The following is a 20,178-nucleotide window of genomic DNA, read 5'->3' on the forward strand; positions in this document are numbered from 1 at the left end:
CATAATTTTTTGAAACAGTATTTATCAAAGTTTAATATTCTTTTACACACTTGTGCAATACATCAGTAGTTTCTGTCATGAAATTGAAAAGTTTGTTAAAACGAAACCTGTGAATAGAATACCATGATTGTACTGATATGCTGTTTACTTTCTTTAACAGTACTTCGGACACAGGGGCCCCGAGTGGCCGAGTGGTCTAAAGTGCTCTTCGTTACGGATCACTGCCATCTCACCTCTGTCTGCGGCGGTTCGAGTCTAAGATTCAGCCAATGTGGGTATGTGAGAAAGCTTGCCAGTAGCTTCTCGTGGGTTGGTGGTTCTTTCCGGGGTTTTCTCTGGTTCTTCCTCCACCATTAATACTGGCCACCATGTATAGCCTATCATGTGCTGCAAAATGGCGTTAAACCCCACAACAACAACAACAACAACTTCGTACACAAAATATATTTCATTAGATGTTACATTCTGTCTTTTCAAATAAAGCATACTGCTTTCCTTGCAAAATTGTTGTACACAGAGCAGATAAAGCAGACTTGGTGGATGTATGTTCTGGATCATATCCAATGAATTGCTAAGGAAATATTCCAGAAATTTCAGGCTGATCCTCAGAAAGGCATGCTCTTCAGTCTAAGGAATCTCGCAAAGCCATTTTCTCAAATATGTGGGAACATCACATTTTTTCCTTATGGCTTTTAACACCCCTTACTTCACCTCTATATAGAAATCCTCTGGGGGTGTGGATTTTGTCAGATAGTTAGGTTCCACCTCCCAATCTGTTAAAATTGTACCATTTTAGTTGAAATACAAGAATGTCAACCATTTGAATTATCCAAAACCAACTCTTCAAAACAAATCCTGCATCCTCCCCTGCTTATTGTATGATTCATTCACCATCCACTGAAAATATATTTAGAGAAACATGTAGAATGTAATTGGATAAAAAAAATTAACTATTTACCCATTTGGCAAAAGCATAATTTTTATCTAACATTTCAAAATCATTTCACAAGTAAAAAAACAACATATCTAAGTATATTTCATGACCATCCTTCAAAAAGAGCCTAAATTTTAGTTTTATGATCTAATTTGGAAGGGCTATGACATCCAGTGTTCAGTACTTAATGTCTTTTTTTTAAAAGCAATAAAATTACTCACTTTATTTTTTAAAACCTTTGAAATAGATCAAATGCCAAAAAAAGAGAACAAATACAAAAATTAGAAACATATTAATACATTACATAACCTTTGAACTTGCCTCAGTTAAAGTTCACTGCATTGATAATGCAAGAAGAAGAAAAAGTCCATAAGAAACACAGAAATGGACATATTAAATTGTGGAGGCAAAACTTCACAGCAACAATATAAAATAAAGCCTACCACAATAAGTACTGTAAACTGGTAAAATGCAATACAGTCTCGATTTTACTTACCAACATAATAACATATTTTATTGCAGCAGTTATCTCCAGGGTTCTTTGATCAAATGTTGGACATGTACTTGCAATAAAATTTCCTAAATTTATCAGTTATAATGTGACAGACAGAGCCTTTTGAAAATGAGGCTACCTTGATAGTTATGTGGCTGTAGTACATCTGTTAAGTTATGTGCATATTTCATCTGTGAACCAGTATTCAAACTGTCTCTGTCGCAGAAAATCACATTTCATCATATGTGATTTTATTATTTGATTTTTTTTAAAAGCAAAATTGGTGTAGCATAATTCTTTATAGAATACTGGCATAATGGGATGGGTTTCTCTTTCTCTCCCTATCTCTAAAAAAAAATCAATATATAATAAACATCATTACACTGTTATTAAGTATGAAAATAACTGCCAGTGGAGCATAAATTTGATAATGATACAAAGTATAACAAAATGGAATTACTGCAAATCAAAATATAATCTTCACTTTCATTTATTGTAAGGCTTTGTTAGTGTAAAAATATTTCTTGTACATTTGCTACTGGAAATTGTTTAAAAATTCAAATTTTTATACCATTGTTTCAAATACATTGAATACACTGCACAGATACATTGAATACACCGTAGCTGAATGATATTGTATTTGAAGGAAAATTATATTTCACAATAATCTGAATTTAGTGGTTATGTATTAAGTGCATAAGATTTGTGTTTATGTATGAAGATTCTGTGATGACAGTTTTTGGTCATGTCTTTGAAACATCTGTGGAAATAACACTAACATGTACAGGTTTTCATTGACTATGTGTGTACATGGACACAAACATGTACTCTTGACTCCCAGCAGTTCTCTTTGAATTAGATGGTTTATTATAAGAATGATATTAGGACACAGCGGCCTTATTTATATATGGAAAATAGTACTAATGGATAAAGCTGGAAATTTTTATCCATATGGAATTTTCACTTATGGAATAAATATGGAGTAAACTGTCTGATTCCATAAGTTTTTCAGTCCATATCTGTTCCTAATGGATTACTGAAGTATTCCATACAGAATCCATGAGAAATGTTTCTACAAGTATGTGGAAATTTTAGGTTGGAGTGGTGAATTTATTCCCTCAACTGTAGCCAAACATTAGGGATGAATGGGGTGGGGGTGTAAAACTGGTGTTGTTGACATATTCCTGTGTCTTATTGCATCTATCATATTTTGTCCTAAGTCATCACTCCTCTTTTGAACAAGAAAAGCTGTTTTTCTTTGGATAATTTACCAAGCTATATGGTTTTATTTTGATTTCCCAGATTGTGGGTCTAACTGCCTCCATTGGAGTGGGTAAATCTACATCAGATGACGAGGCAGTGGATTATATTGTCAGTGTTATGGCAAAATTGGACACCTATAAATTGTCCACTGTGGAAAAATACAGAGAAGAGATAGAGAAATACATCAGCCAGCCCAAAGAAGGCATGTACAGGTTCTCCTGTGATGACAATAGGGAACCAACCTAATACATTAGAAGATAGCCTTACTGGGTATTATCAGACAAATGTATTTTAGGTGAATGCTTGCCAATTTTTTATATATATATTTTGGGGTGGGTTTATTAGCAAGCATGGGATGGGCCTATCACTGATTAAATGCAGTATTGGCATTAATCTAAAGCCACATAATCCATGATATATACTGTATGTGTTGCTTTGTTTTTGTAGATATTAGAGAATTACATAAGAGATGTTTCTGTTCACCACATATTTCATAAGGGGCCATCCATTTAGTACATACGCAAAAATCTGGCAAAGTTTGACCCCTCCTCCCCACTGTACACAGGCATACTTTTTTACACACACCCCACCTGCGTAAATACACTTGATGCCCCCCCCCCCCCGAATTCTATAGAATGGCCTGTATTTAGTCCATGCAGAAATGATCAAGGATTAATAATATTAACATGTTTAATAAAACAGATAGTCCACTAACGTTGAGTGTCTGGCTGCGTCAAAGAAATAAGCTGCATAACTTAAAAATTTTGTCTAGTGTCCACTTATATTCAAATGCCGACTGAACCCAGTCAAACAGGTTATGTATTAAACAAATTATTATCAAGGTTTCACTCCCACCCCCAGTTTCCTATGCATACATACATTATCAGTAGACTTCCCCCATACGCAAGCATATGCATTTGGGTTACCCCCCTCCATCCGTACTTACTAAATGGACGGCCCCTAATAGGTTAATAGTACTAATTAGATATAGTGACAAACTCAGTTAAAATTATTTCTGTGTAGAATTCTACTTTTGCCATAAGATGCTTGACCAGTTCAAAATTTGTGCAATATGAGAATAGAAAACAAAAAAGAAAACTTGTATGAAAACAATGGGGAGTTTTAAAGTGATAAATATTTGAGTGATCAGTGACATTGTGACTTTATTTTATGATTGTTGAAATTAAAATAATTAAAGAAATTCATGAATAAATACAAAGTATTTTTTCATTATTTTTAATGAGAAAATTTGCCTTAAGATGTAGATTCCATAAGTACATTTTAAATCAGAACATTTGTTTTTATTGTGAGAAGTTTTGTGATTTCTTTTATTTTCTGCTATAGTGACAATACCAATGAAAGATAGGCCTGGTGATTTATGTAAGAAGAGGATCCTAGATGCAATGAATGATGTACAGGAAAAACTTCAAGGTATTTAATTTTCGTTATCTCACCTGTAAAGCATAGGTGAGATATAGGTATGCTTTTTCAGATAATTTTGTTTTATACATCTTTGTCATAGTCAGCATTGCACAATCAAAATTAATGCAAGTTTTTTAGCTCTTTCTGATGATAACCATCCATCTGATAATAGTCTGTCTGTATTTTAACACAAGTTTACTGTAAGGATTTTCATGAAACTTTACACATACATTCATTATAGGGTGTAGCTGGACCTGTATGCATGAAAATGGCACCACTCAAGTATGTAATGTTTAACCCTGTTGACCATCTTGAAAAGCTTGTTATCACAACTACTCATCTACAGACAGTCATATCAACATGGCATTTTCACTATACGACTTCTTCTGGTCTGTGGGTGATTCTGTATAAAATGATTGAGAAATAAGATCCATCATGGCCATAATAGCAGTTAGTTTAAAATCTTTTTATTGCTATTCTTCCTGATTGAGTGATCATATCAGCATGGGGTTTTACTGAAGTCTTTTCATGATATGTAGATTTCTGTCAGTTAAAATAAATATTTGTTATTTATATTATGTCAGTGAAGTGTTACTTAAGGAGACCTAATATACATTATAACCTGTCTTAAAAGACCACCCCTTTAGTCAAAAGCAAATGGTCTCTCAAGACAGTTAGTATCTATTAGCTGTGGTCTATCAAGGCAGGTTTTACTGTATAGGCGTACACATCAGTTAAAATAAAACCTTGAAACTATAAAATTAATGCTTCACCAAACAAAATATAAATGTGATGTTGTGTGCTTTCAAGATATAAAATACATGAAGTTTCGTGTCATATCTCAGGTATTCCTCAACATGCCTCCAACCCCTCCATCCCTGTGATTTTCACTCAAAATTTAAAAATCCAAGATTAAAATCGTCCATTATAAGTTAAAACAATATAATTGCACAGACCTTCCTGCACTCAAACACCCACCCACCCTTTTGCCAAGGAAGGCATATGGCAGGCTTTTCAAGCCAGTCTTAAGAAATTATTGCATTTCACTTCGATAACATGTTCCAGCAGCTGTTATTAAAGGTCAGGGTCATTTGACAAGCAAGGGATCTCACTAAAATGGACACAATTTTGCTTTTGAATGATCAAAATGCACAGAAAGCAAGAACAATAAATGCTATAATGATACTTGCCATACACAAGTGTAATGTTAAAAACAGGAATAACCTGGTTTAAACAGCATCAACCATTTTCTTTTAAATAAATAAAAACTAATCGTAGCAAGCTGATTAGATAATTAGCATGACCCGCTCTGACACTCTGCCCTATATTACTACATAAAAGTCTACCACTCATGGCTAACCAAGATGGGGCTATGTATTCTATCGAAGTGAAGAGGCTAATGAAACAGAACTTTGAGCTACCTAAAAGTGAATGCTTTGTTAATGAAATCTGCTGATATAATGACAGAAAGAAAATAAATTGTAATTATAAGCATTAAATGATCATGGTTGAATATTTATTGACATATAAATTGTTACCTAATTGCTCACAAAGTTAACATAAAGTACTCTGGACGTCATTTACTTTGTGAGTGATTAGGTAAAATTTACACATAAATAAATACCAAACCATGGTCATTTAATCCTATATTAATATCTTAAAATTCGGGCCTCTAGTGGCCAAGTGGTCTAAAGTGCTCTCCGTTATGGATCACTGCCATCTCACCTCTGTCTGCGTGGGTTCAAGTCTAGGATTCAGTAAATGTGGGTATGTGACAAAGCTTGCCAGTAGCTTCTTGTGGGTTGATGGTTCTTCACGGGGTTTTCCTAGGTTCTTCCTCCACCAATTATACTGGCCGCCATGCATAGCCTATCGTGTGCTGAAAAATGGCGTTAAACCCCACAACAACATCTTAAAATTCCTCCATAAAAGGGCTCAACTCTCTTTCAAAAAAAGGAAATAACAAATAAAGAACATATTAATAACAAACCCTAGTGAGGGTCCTAGTAAACATAACTACTTGAATTTTGGGACTTAATTACAAAATCCAGTGAGGACCCTGGCACACATTACATGATTTTTGGTTGAATCAAAAAGATATGAATAGGTGTAACTTAATCAGTGTTCTTTCTTGGAGAAGAGATGGTTCTTAGAATGTGTAACAGACAAAGGTTGACTGGAGGACCAGACAGATTATGGCAATTGTTAGGTTCTTATGTGTTACAAAACTGCCAGTTGTTGACTGGGGGGACCAGACAGTTTATGGCCACTGATAGACTGGGAATGACCATATTTGGCAGCAATTTTTCAAATGGTTAGAACCTATTCACTACAACAGCATACCAGGTTGCCACCCCCCCTTAGGAAATGACATACTTTTAAGTGTTTTGGCTTATTCAGTCTGCACTGCCTTATGTGTTTGTTTGTTGCCTGTAAGAAATTAAAGTCTGCCTTCAACCCAATTTTCTAGATTTCACTATTTATTATATACATATCTAATATTAATGAGTATAGAACTGTTCAGAACCCTAATACCAAATTATTCATACGTTTAAGTTGATTATTCATGGTTTGTAAAGCACTTAAATTGGTGCTATTATGTGCAAGAGACATCTTATAATGATGCTCTTGTGGATATGCATACACTGCAAGAGATATCTTATAATGGCTTTAGTGTGGACTGCTCCGGTGGCCTAGTGGTTAGAACATCCACCTCGGATGCGAGAGGTCGTGGGTTCGATCCCTGGCCAAGTCATACCAAAGACTTCCAAAAATGGTATTAACAGCTGCCTCACTTGGCACTCAACATTAAGAGATTAGTGTTAGGACTGGTCGGCCTGGTGTCAGGATAATGTGACTGGGTGTGGACATCATGCTACATGTCTGTGGCATGATGCCTCAGTGTTAGACATCACTATAAACTGACACACTGCAGACATCATAGCAATATGACTGAAAAATTGTTAAAGCTATGTTAAAAATCCAAATCACACGCACACACACTCACATTAGTGTGGATATGCATACTTTGAAAGAGACATCTTAAAATGGCTTATTGATTTCACAAAGTACTGTTGATAAAATGGATATAAAAGTTTGGTGAACAGACCTGTTTTGTAATATGTCAGTGTCTTCAGATCTTCTGCATAAACTCTTTGAAACTAGGCTCAAGAATATGTGTATTTCCTATTGCACTGGTTTTAAAATTAGGATAGGTAGGTTTTCTTTCATCATCATTATATATATATATATATATATATATATATATATATATATATATATATATATATATATATATATATATATATATATATATATTAATTATTAGTATATATAATGTATTAAGAGCTTAAAGTACTGGGCAGATCTAGCTCGGTTAGATGCACAACATTAGTTTCAGAAAAGTTTTTTTTTTTATCTTGCAGAAAAAGTACCTAGGTAGGCAATAACAAAACTGGGACGGTCTGCTGACCAGAAATAAAAATCACACACATATTTTTAGCCTTATCACATGAAACCCGAGGCCCCGAGTGTCCAAGTGGTCTAAAGCGCTCACCGTTACGGATCACTGCCATCTCACCTCTGTCTGCGTCGGTTCGAGTCTCAGATTCGGCTAATGTGGTTATGTGAGAAAACTTGCCAGTAGCTTCTCGTGGGTCAGTGGTTCTTTCCGGGGGTTTTCCGGGTTCTTCCTCCACCATTAATACTGGCCGCCATGTATAGCCTATCTTGTGCTGAAAAATGGCGTTAAGCCCTACAACAACAACAACAACAATCACATGAAACCTATTAAATAATATGTTTTTCTTTCCATTCGTGTAATGGTTTTCTTGGGCATGTCCTTGCCATTATCATTTGACATTCTGCCAGTACAATACTGATATGGATGTTAGTGTTCAGTACATTTATGTGAGAATATTAAATATATATGTACATAACTGAAGTATGTATACTAATCAATAAACAGACACATTAATGTGATTAAATAACTACACTAATTATTAGAGCAATATGTTCAAATCTATTCACTATATTGATGAATGTCCAGTTTGACATTGCCCTTCAGATTTGGTAGCTAAAAATGATTTTGCCTATCAAAATCTTTTGTTTTATCTATACAGTACTTCCTCTTTTTGAGTTAATAATTATTAAAAGGTGCTTATTTATGTATTTATTTATCATGTAAAATAGAAAAGTTATTTCTTTCCCATAAACTACTTACGTTACAAAATCAAAAAATTAACCAACATTTCCAAGATTTCTTAATCCAAAAATAATTGTAAGTGCTTTTCAAATTTTCAAGAAAAGGAGAGAATAATCATAATGATCATAAGTGTGTGTGCATATATATATATATATATATATATATATATATATATATATTCCAGTTTATGGTTACATGTCAGAGATGTAAACAATGAAACCATCAAAAGTATAAAGTGGGTTATCTTCCAATTACATGTGCATTTTGGTCTTGTTTCTTTGGCAGAACTTACGTTTGAGCTCAATTTAAAGTAAATGGACAGTAATTATCCAATTTTCCTTAAAGATAATTGTTCAAAAAAATAAGAACCTTAAGTTTGTCAACACAAGTTGCCTGATTAATGTGTATTTTTATATGTTTACATTTTGATGTAACTGTTTACTCTAGTGTTTGAAGATACACATTCAAGATATGTGCAGAAATGAGGTAGATTTATAGCAATAAAAGAATATTAAAGTGATTGAAGCATATCCCATTTTATTTAGTCTTTCTTTCATGTCAGGAATATATAGAATCTGTACCTGTAAAAAGTACTTTAATGGCTGACTCATGGAGTGACAGTAGACAGGATATGTAAATATGGATGAACTGTCCATTGGAAACAGTCATGTAAGATTAAAATAAACTTTTATACAAAAATGGATGTCATATATTCATGGGGGTTCATAACAACTCTGGTCTGGAATTATTAAATCTTTGTAATAATTTTTTTCAGAGGCTTGCCTACTTGAGGAATCTATGATTGAAATTGTGTCATCAAAAAGACCAGAAGATCTCAAGCTGCAGCAATACACTCAGTGGGCAAGGACTGTGGAAACAATCGCTGCAAGCCAAGTGTTGAATCCGGAAACAGCTAGACTGATAATCTCCTGTGTCAAATATCTAGTGGTACTGTTTTTTAGAATGAAGCAAATATCCAGAAAGGCATCAGAAAATAGAATTACCTTTGTTTATACCTGTTTAAATAAAACACAATGGTAGTGGTGGTGGTGGTGGTACCATGAGTAGTAGTGGTGTACAACTAACATTTGTAGTAGTTGTAGTTGTATTGGTTGGAGCAAAAGCTACATTTAGAGGAGGAAATGTTTTAGTGGTGTTATTGTTTGGTATTGTTTGTAATAATACAGGGGTCCCCTCTAAACGACCTTTTCATCAGGGAGGATGGCTTAGTGTGTGTTTTGGTGGATTATATAAAGCATAGAGTAGAGCAAAGGAGGATCATGCAGAAAATAAAAATATGGGGAACGAGGGTTACCATGCATGCAGGATGGACAAGAGAGAGATGGAAGAGAGTAGGCATGCATGCAGGATGGCAAGAGAGATAGGGATGAGAGTAGGCATGCATGCAGGATGGACAAGGGAGAGATGGAAGAGAGTAGGCATGCATGCAGGATGGACAAGAAAGAGATGGAAAAGAGTAGGCATGCATGCAGGATGGCAAGAGAGATAGGGATGAGAGTAGGCATGCATGCAGGATGGCAAGAGAGATAGGGATGAGAGTAGGCATGCATGCAGGATGGACAAGAGAGAGAGAGGGATGAGAGTAGGTATGCATGCAGGATGGACAAGAGAGACAGATATGAGAGTAGGCATGCATGCAGGATGGACAAGAGAGATATGGAAGAGAGTAGGCATGCATACAGGATGGACAAGAGAGACAGGGATGAGGGTAGGCATGCATGCAGGATGGCAAGAGAGATAGGGATGAGAGTGGGCATGCATGCAGGATGGCAAGAGAGATAGGGATGAGAGTAGGCATGCATGCAGGATGGCAAGAGAGGTAGGGATGAGAGTAGGCATGCATGCAGGCTGGCAAGAGAGACAGGGATGAGAGTAGGCATGCATACAGGATGGCAAGAGAGGTAGGGATGAGAGTAGGCATGCATGCAGGCTGGCAAGAGAGACAGGGATGAGAGTAGGCATGCATGCAGGATGGCAAGAGAGACAGGGATGAGAGTAGGCATGCATACAGGATAGACAAGAGAGAAATGGAAGAGAGTAGGCATGCATGCAGAATGGACAAGGGAGAAGTGGAAGAGAGTAGGCATGCGTGCAGGATGGACAAGGGAGATAGGGATGAGAGTAGGCATGCATGCAGGATGGGCAAGAGGGAGAGACAGGGATGAGAGTAGGCATGCGTGCAGGATGGACGAGAGATATGGGAGAGAGTAGGCATGCATGCAGGATGGACAGGAGAGAAAGAGAGGGAAGAGAGTAGGCATGCATACAAGATGAACAAGAGAGAAACAGAAGAGAGCCAGCACAAAAGGGGACAAGAGAGAGGGAAGAGAGTCAGCATTCATACAGGATGGACAAGAGAGAGGAAAGAAAGTAGGCATGCATATAGGATGGACAAGAGAGAGAAGGACAGGGTTCCCATGCTACCGGGAAATTGGGAAAAAGTCGGGAGAAATAAATTTTTCGCGACCGTGAAAAGTCCTTGAATTTTGCAAATATTGATGAAAGTTGGGAAAACCTGAAAATTTTCTGCCACCACTTGACGCCCAAAACAATCACGTAATTGAGTGGTAACTAAACCGATTGTGAGTTAAATTTATCGAGTTCTAACCAGAATATTCGGAGAGTGCAGAATAGATCATTTGGTTGCTTGCAATAAACATATATGCAGAGGCATTCCAAATGCCCAGTCGATTAGATTCATCTAATAGACTTTTATTTTCAAAGTCAGCTCCATATCCGTATCTTTCCTTACATGGAAGGTATGAAAACCAGTCTAGCATCACAAGAGGTCAACATGGTGGTGGCAAAGTGTAGCTGCTTACCGGATGGCCTAGCAAACTTTAAAAATTGTTAGATCGAGTGATAGATGCATGAAATCGATATCAAAATTACATGTTTTCTCAGAAATTGGGAGGATTAAAATCATAATGTATTTAATCTGCTGAAAGAAAAGATAAAACCACGTCGTTGATGAAATGTGACCTGGTACTTGCAATTTGCATTGCTAGTTGCATGAGTACACAAATCTAACAACCCAAATTTTCAAATGTTTTAGAGAAGAAAAAACTATTAAATGAAAGTCATATACTGGTTATAATAAAAATACAAGAACAAAAGAACACAAAATTCTCCAGATTTATATATTCTGAGAACAACTTCAGGAGTTTTGTTGTATCACGTGATTACCACATTGACATGTGCTCTCTGCTTGATAACTCAGAATATCCAGATTGCTGGTTTTTACAACAAGTATTTGACTTTAATTTAATATAATTGAATTTCTCTACAACAACATTAGAAAGGAGTTAGTTGTTGATATCACGTGACTACTGGACTTCTGATGTTGTCATTTGAGATTTGTGAAGTCATGTGACTAGTAATGCAAATGGCAAGTACTGGGTCCGGTTTCATCTACGCCATATTTTCGTCTTGTCTGTCAGCAGATTAGCGACATAACGATTATAATACTTGCCATTTCTGAGAAAATAATTAATTTTCGTATAGATTTAATGCAAGTATTAGTCATTATAACATATGTTTAAATTTTCTAGGCCCACTGGTAAGTGACTACCATATGTCACTACCACACAGTGGTGGCAAATTCCAAATTTTCACTATGCAGTTGCAATGACCCCACACCCCAACCTAAATGTCCAAATATGAAAATGGGGTGGGAATATTCGGAGGAAACTCAGATTAGAAAGTGGACTGCTATTCAATTTAAGCCAAATTTGTAGTCCAAATTGTTGAACCTCAGAGCTGAAATGAGAAATTGTCGTCCCTATATATTTAAAAAATGATGTGAGCCCCTGTATCAGTACAGGTTTGGGACTGGTTTAATGAATTACAAGAAGACAAGTTGATGTTACAGAAAATTCAGTCCTTGTTTATACAACAGTATATAATTTTGAAGGTCTTTTGTCAAAATTGAAATCAACCCTTTTGAAAATGTTTTTCAATGATGGATTTTTAACCAGATCATCTTAAGGAGATTAGGTTGTTTGAAAAATCTTGTTTGGGATTTTATTGGTACAAATAAATTCAGGGTTAAACTCTTTTCACTATAAGACAAGACTGTAATAGGAAATGTTACTTCATATGAGATATATTGCTGTAGAATTCTTTATAATTAAAGGTATGAAAGGAAACAAAACTTAACTTATGTTCATAATGTTGTTCTTACTTAGCAACATAATGCAGCAAAATAAAGTTAGAATTTTTACTCTGTACATTGAAATGATTTAAGATGCCAGTTCATAGGAATTTAATCAAACTTGTTTCATGTGATACATTTTGTGGTTTTGTACATGATCATCTTTTCTGACTTTGATGTTTTTGGAGAGCATTGAAAGAGAAACATGTTTAGATTTAGAAAATGCATGTTTTATAATTCTAAAATGTTCATTAATTCCATTCAGTAATGGTCATGTGTGAACCTTGAGAAAAGTAATTTCATCCTGAAAAAACCCTGAATATGACCTGGAAATTTATCTTTAGAAAAGCTTGGGAACCATGGAAGGAAGAGAGTCAGTGCTTTGGATTGGATTTTGGATTTGTAATGTAGCTTTAACAATTTTTCAGTCATATTATTATGATATCTGCAGTGTGGCTGTCCAATCCTAACACTGACCTCTTAATGCTGAGCGAGGCAGCTGTTAATACCATTTTTGTAAGTTGTGACCTCTAACCTCTAGGCCACCAGCAACAAATGGACAAGAGAGAGGGAATAGAGTTGGCATGCATACAGGTTGGGCAAATTCAAGAATAGTTTCAGTTGTGAAAGCAACTAAAACTGTTGAATCCAAAACAAACATTTATATAGTTATAAACAAATAGCCATATACAATAGATTAGGTTTGAGCACAATATGGCTCACAGTGTGATGGGAGATGTTGAAAAGAATGTGTTTATTTTAAAATGGAATACTAATATACAGACGGGTACAAGGCAATACGGCACATTGTGCATAAAACATTTGGTACTCTCCATCACTAAAATATTTGCTGATATGAAAGCTCGTAAATAATTGATGTAAATTTAAAAAGATTTTCATACTTAGAAAAAGTTTTTTTTCAATTTAGCTCCTTGTCTTATTCTTGCACCTCTTTTCTTCTCTGATTTGGCTTCCTTCTGAAAACAGCTCCCTGTGCAAGCACACTGCTTGTGCCGGTCCATTTAAAATGATAATTGATCCAGTGTAGTATATATAATCACATACAAAATTTAACATGATTATTTCTGAAAGAGAAAATGATTTCATTATCATTGGTATTTTAAGGAATCATTGGTGACCTGATTTTATTTCCTTGTTGAAGTTAACTTCTTTCCATACCATTTCACAGTGGGTCATATTGATATTCTGAAAGTGCTTGAAATGGACATTTTTAAAGAGATGGCTTCATATTTTCAAATTAATATCCATTAGATAGGAATCATTTGATGGAGTTAATAAGCAAAAGTCTTTATTTTTTCCTTATGTCTTTTGTCTGTGTAGTAGTCAGTTGATGAAATTGACATTAAGATTTCAATAAAGACAACTTCAAATAAAATAAAATGGTTTGTAAATCCAAAATGTTAAAAGTACTTATAGATCTCAATAACCAATATCAATTTTAATTCCACTGATCATAGACCAGATGAGCCATTGAGATGGCCTGTTGTGTGTCATCTGCTGTCCTTATGTCTGTTAGTTCATTATTGCAACTCTGCCTAAACTGTTTGGAGGATTGCCAAACTTTACACACATTCATCCCAAGGTCTAGTTAGTTCTAAATGAAAATGGTTCTACTCATACAACCAATATGGTCATCATGTCTGGCATCTTGAAAATTCCTCTTGCTTCTCTTGAAAGTATGGTCATATCAACAGTAAAATTAAATATCAACACTTTTCACTAAAAGACTTGTTATGACATCTATCGTAACTGGTCCTAAATCAAAATAGTGCCAATTTGATGTCAAATATGGCTGCCACAGCAACCATCTTAAAGTCTTGTTAATGATGCTTTTGTTGAACAGAATGTTATGTAGAAATGGGATTTTCACCAGAAGACTTTTTAAGATGTCCAGTAGGTTCTAAATTAAGATGGTGTCACTTGGACATTTATCATAACTGCCATATTAACTATCATGTCCCCTGTTCAGTGTTTGAAATATAAAGAAGAAAGCATTAGACTGGTTACCTGTTCAGTGGTTTTGTTTCTTAGTAAGAAATTGGGAAGCAAAATTTTGCTTTCAGAATATAACTCTGGTCGACAAGAAGTCTAATATTTACAGAATAAAGCTCTTTTGTAATAGAAAGAAGGGTTGATATTGGTTTTATTGCAAATTGTTGTGGTCTGCTGAACTTTAGTAATATGTAGGATTTCCTATAAGACTAATGACAAAAATAAAACTACTTGAGGGGACATTTTGCCATCACCATGTCAATTTGGTGTCAAATATTTGATATTTGCTATTGCTTGTTTTGTGCTTTCTGTTTAACAGAAAATTTTACCCTTTAGCTTTATAATATTGGTACGGGCATCAGTTTCTATTTACCAATTTCTAGGTTGTGTTTTTTTTTTTTTAAAGACTTTAAATGAGGCACTGGAGCTGAACAGCTTGTTGGGAATTCTTGATGTCTGCAAATTTCTGGCAAGAAAATTTAATCCAGAGAAGGAACAGCAGAGTAAACACACACAAGAGGAAAGAGAACTTCTTCAGTTAATTTTGAGTGAGTCTAGAGACTGCAAAAACAACAGAGGACCTATTAATTATCTTTCTTATACTTAGTTATTAAGTAAACCTTTTATTGTTTCCATTTAGCTGCTGAAAAGTTCAAGTTAACTTTTTGAAAGAATAATTTGTAATGTACATTGAAGAAAATACATGTAGTCTGTTGCAGAATCAGTTGATTGTAATAAATATGATAATAATAATAATAATAATAATGATAATATCACAGTAACAGGTAGATGTATGTAACGATAATGAGGAAGACAATGAAGATGAACAGTACTATTACTATTGCCTATTGCTACTAATCATAATAATGATAATATTAACTAGAGAGGGGAGCCTTCATAAATATTGCCATTCTTTTATTGTCCCTCCCTCCACCCATTCTTACACTGCATCCAGGATTAAAATAAAAAAATTCTTTGTCATCTATTCACAATATATCAAGTGAAATTAATCAGTGTAGTCAACTCATTATTGTGGAAATGTCATAGAAAATGTGATCAGTTTCCCACCATGAAGGTAGATGAAGTTCAAGTTACAAGGAAAACACTGACAAACAGATTCACAGACTTTGCTGATGAAAGACATGACTTATAATGACATATCAACATAAATCTAAATAGATATCTGGCATTTGTCAAAAGACTGATGAGAGCAAACCAAAATATCCAGAAAAGTTGTCATTAAGATGGCATCATATTATGTGAAGCCAGTTTTTTAAACTGTAGTTAGAACTTCTGAATATGTCTCCACTTGGTATAAAGACAAATGTCTATATAACATATTTACATGTACTCATATCAGCATGCAAGATATTAATGTGAATTAAGGTTATTTGTGGAAGATAAAAAATTTTTTTAGTGGATAATGAATCTACAGTACATAAAATTAACTCCTATGAAAAATAATAGTATTGATTTTGTGTTGAGGTAAATGGTATGAGCCCACAAAATATTATATCCATGAATTTGTCTATTTACTCCCATGTCATGAAATATTATCTCTTCAAATGTTTCTTCTTTATTTTATGATTGTACTGTTATTTCAATATGTTAAGCAGTCTGTTTTGAAAACCAGCTTACTTTCAAGAAGAATTTTTAAAATAGGGTAGTTTCTTTTTGTGGTTGGTAGACTTACTGTCAATGTTGACTCAGACTGGAATTTTTGTAGAGCATTATGAATTTTCAGTACTGTGAAGCTAATAATTTTCTAAATTTTGTGCATAAGAATCTGACCTCTAATCATGTTTTCAGGGAATTTAGGATGTTAATGACAGTTATAACATCATTCATACCAATAATTACTGGATTGCTCAATGACCTTATGTGTTACAAAATCTGACAGACAGTTAACCTTGAACTAAGTAATTAAAAGTTCCCTCAGTCAAAGTTATCCAGACTTGAATTTGTAAATTTAGCAAACTGTCCTTTCTGCAGTTACTCTTTATTTTACACTTGGCTTCTTTGTCCTATCTTAATTGATTTGTAATTTGTACAGAGGTACAGAAAGATCTTGGTGGGTATGACAAGATCAAATCCCAAATGAATCCTAATCTACAGACAATAAGCAACACACTCCAGGAACTGCTTCTGGCTGAAAATGCAGATCCAGAATCTAGAGCCCTAGTGTTTGTACAGGCAAGAGCCACATGCACAGCCCTTGCACATTATCTGGATGGTGTGCTTGGTAGAGACAATATTCATGTTTACAAACTGACAGGAAAAGGTGGAGATGATGGTGAGTTATTATTTTAGTATATACTTTTATCTCACCTTTGATAACAAATCATATCGCTTTTTCAATTAGGCTGCTGTACATTGCAGAATAAAAAATAGTAAGATTTAAAAAAAAAGTTTTTGAAGGTTTTATAGTATACAGACTTTTATAGGCAAGACAGTTCTCTGCATAGCCCTTGTATTCTATGTGACATGTAGTATGTATGAATTACTATATCCCTTAATCTGCATAGTCTTTATACATATGCAAGTGACATGTATGTGGGAATTACTATATCCCTTAATCTGTATAGTCTATATACAGATGCAAGTGACATGTAGTATGTAGGAATCACTATATCCATTAATTTGTATAGCCTTTGTGTAGATGCCAAGTGACATGTAGTATGCAAGAATCACTATATCCATTAATTTGTATGGCCTTTCCATAGATGCCAAGTGGCATGTAGTATGTAGGAATCACTGTATCCATTAATTTGTATAGCCTTTGTGTACATATGCAAGTGACATGTAGTATGTAAGAATCACAATATTCATTAATTTGTATAGCCTTTCCAGAGATGCCAAGTGACATATAGTACATAGGAATCACTATATCCATTAATTTGTATAGCCTTTGTGTAGATGCCAAGTGACATGTAGTATGTAGGAATCACTGTATTCATTAATTTGTATAGCCCTTCCATAGATGTCAAGTGGCATGTAGTATGTAGGAATTACAATATCCATTAATTTGTATAGCCCTTCCATAGGTGCCATGTGACATGTAGTATGTAGGAATCACTATATCCATTAATTTATATAGCCTTTGTGTAGATACCAGGTGGCATGTAGTATTGGGAATCACTATAATATTCATTAATGATGTCCCACCCAGTCACATTATCCTGACACCAGGCCGACCAGTCCTAACACTAACCTCTTAATGCTGTGCGCCAATCGAGGTAGCTGTTATTACCATTTTTGTAAGTCTTTGGTATGACTCAGCCGGGGATCGAACCCACAACCTCCTGCATCTGAGGTGGATGCTCTAACCACTCAGCCACTGAAGCAGTCATGAAGTATGTAGGAATCACTATATCCATTAATTTTTAGCCTTTGTGTAGATGCCAATTAATAAGCAGTATGTAAGAATCACTTCATGCATTTGAAACTTTCCATTTATGTCTTAGACTTTTTTACCAACACAAAAAATAATGGATGGTTACTTGGTTAGTATAATATGGAGTTTTTAAGGTAATATTGGACAAATATTGAACTTAATCATCTGTAATTATACCTTCTATTCTTGTCCATTTTTAGTAGGAATTTAGTGGATTGACATCTTTTCAATATAAAGTGATTTGTCACCAGTAACAATTATGCTAAGTACATTACTTATAAAATCACTTGGCAGGATAGATCTGCAAATGTTTCTGTTATTTATCATTTCAAGTATAAATATATTTTGAGAAATATTATATATTCCTTGTTTGTCTTTCAGCAGTCTTTAGTTAATTGCACTAAAGTAATAAATTTGTATATCATTTTATTTCAGGTATGACACCGTATGAACAGACAGAGACACTGACTAAGTTTGCATCTGGAGAATACAAAGTGCTAGTGTCCACATCTGTGGGAGGTGAAGGAATCGACATCCCCGACTGTAATATTGTCATCAGCTATAACTATGCAGGGAATGAGATAACAAAGATTCAAATGGCAGGTGAGTCCTGTTATATGAAGGGAATGAGATAACAAAGATTCAAATTTACAGGTGGGTCTTGTGCTGTGCAGGGAGTAAGAAAACAAAGATTCAAATGACAAATGGGTCCTGTAATATGCAGGGAATGAGATAACAAAGATTCAAATGACAGATGGATTCTGTGATATGAATAAGTAAGAAAACAAAGATTAAACTGACAGGTGGGTACTGTGGTATAAAGGGAATGAGATAACAAAGTTTCAAATGACAGGTGAGTATTGTATAATGAAACTGATAGGTGGCACAGTACTGTAACGTGGAATTGGAATTGTAAGTGGGTTCCGTGATATGATGAGAATGAGATAACAAGGATCCAAATGTCAGGTGGGTACTGTATAATGAATCGATAGGTTGCACAGTACTATGACATGGAGTGGGTACCATGATATGTAATGATGGGTGGAGATTATTGCAACATAGACTGATGACTATGTTCATTGTAATTTGGATGGTTTAGTGGAGCCATAAAATATGTAATTTCACTTCAGTATTAAATGACAGGTGTACACTGTAATATGAAGTAATGGATGGCTTTTAAAATGGAATAAATGGTGGATTCAGAATCTGTAACAATGGTTCAATAATGATAATGGGATAGTATAAAATGTAAATATTGTAACATAGAATGATGGGTGGTACATTAACTTATTGGAATGACAGATGGATAATACATCATGAAAAATTGATGAGCAGTGTAATGAAAGGTAAATACTGCAATATGGTCTGTCTGTAACATGGGATAACAAGGGGATACCATAACATGGATATAATGGTATGAAATGTGAAATGGACTGATAGCTTGGTAGTGTAACTTGGAATGATGGTTTGTGCAATACTATGAAACAATGGTATTTGTGATACTGAATGTTATGTAGTAACATTAACATGCAGTGATGGGTGCATCTTATAAAATGGAGTATGTTATGGGCACTGTAACATAAAATAGCAGATGAATACTAAACCATTGAGTGACAGATGAGTATAGCTTAACTTAGTCTGATAAATCAACCCCAAAACTGTGTTGATAATGATGGACGTTTTGTGGGAAAATGTCACCTGTTTATTAAAATCTGCTGCATGCAAATCTTTCCTGAAAAATCATGCATAGACTTTAGATAAATACCAGTAATTAATAGCAGCCATATCTTGAGTGAAATTAAAAATGGCCACGGAACAGTGGATTGTGCTATTTGACATGGATTAGCAAGTCACCAAACATAGGATTTGCTCCAAAAATTGAATGTGCATCCTACCAAAAAAAACCCTTCAGCAGGTAGCTGCACAACTGCGAAAAATACCAGTAAGTGAAAATACCAGTAAGTGTATCAAATGTACACCGATGTGCGCAGCCAAGATTAGCAGTATCATCACGGGCAAGGGGCTTATTTATTGGCCTAAGCTTAACCTGATATGTCAAATGGATATGGATTGATTTTTTTCAGTACTGAATATTGTGTAATTTATTTTTGAATGCACAATTAACACCTGGTTTGTGTAGGCAAAACCCTTGTTTTTTTCTTCAGAATCCGAAAGTCTAGAGTCCACCTTACTTGCTAAGGTGGACTCTGATGTTAAGGGTTCTGATTTTTTTAATTATGGGTGTTTAATGTAACATGGCAGGTTAAAGTGATTCACCACT

The 20,178-nt window shown here is 34.8% G+C and overlaps 1 protein-coding gene across 1 annotated transcript in view; it reads left to right on the forward strand.

The window, feature by feature from the left end:
- The window catches only part of LOC149772483 (uncharacterized), a 63,114-nt gene that overhangs the window by 35,059 nt on the left and 7,877 nt on the right, over nt 1-20,178 (forward strand). Inside the window, exons 8-13 of the mRNA XM_089947748.1 lie at nt 2,730-2,892; nt 4,035-4,121; nt 9,092-9,264; nt 14,910-15,051; nt 16,557-16,796; nt 18,333-18,500. Of these exons, the coding sequence (XP_089803874.1) occupies nt 2,730-2,892; nt 4,035-4,121; nt 9,092-9,264; nt 14,910-15,051; nt 16,557-16,796; nt 18,333-18,500 (973 nt within the window). The remainder of the gene's footprint in view (nt 1-2,729; nt 2,893-4,034; nt 4,122-9,091; nt 9,265-14,909; nt 15,052-16,556; nt 16,797-18,332; nt 18,501-20,178) is intronic.

The sequence above is a fragment of the Sinohyriopsis cumingii genome, unplaced genomic scaffold (assembly GCF_028554795.1).
Source record: "Sinohyriopsis cumingii isolate HCF-2022 unplaced genomic scaffold, ASM2855479v2 utg001460l, whole genome shotgun sequence".
NCBI lineage: Eukaryota > Metazoa > Mollusca > Bivalvia > Unionida > Unionidae > Sinohyriopsis > Sinohyriopsis cumingii.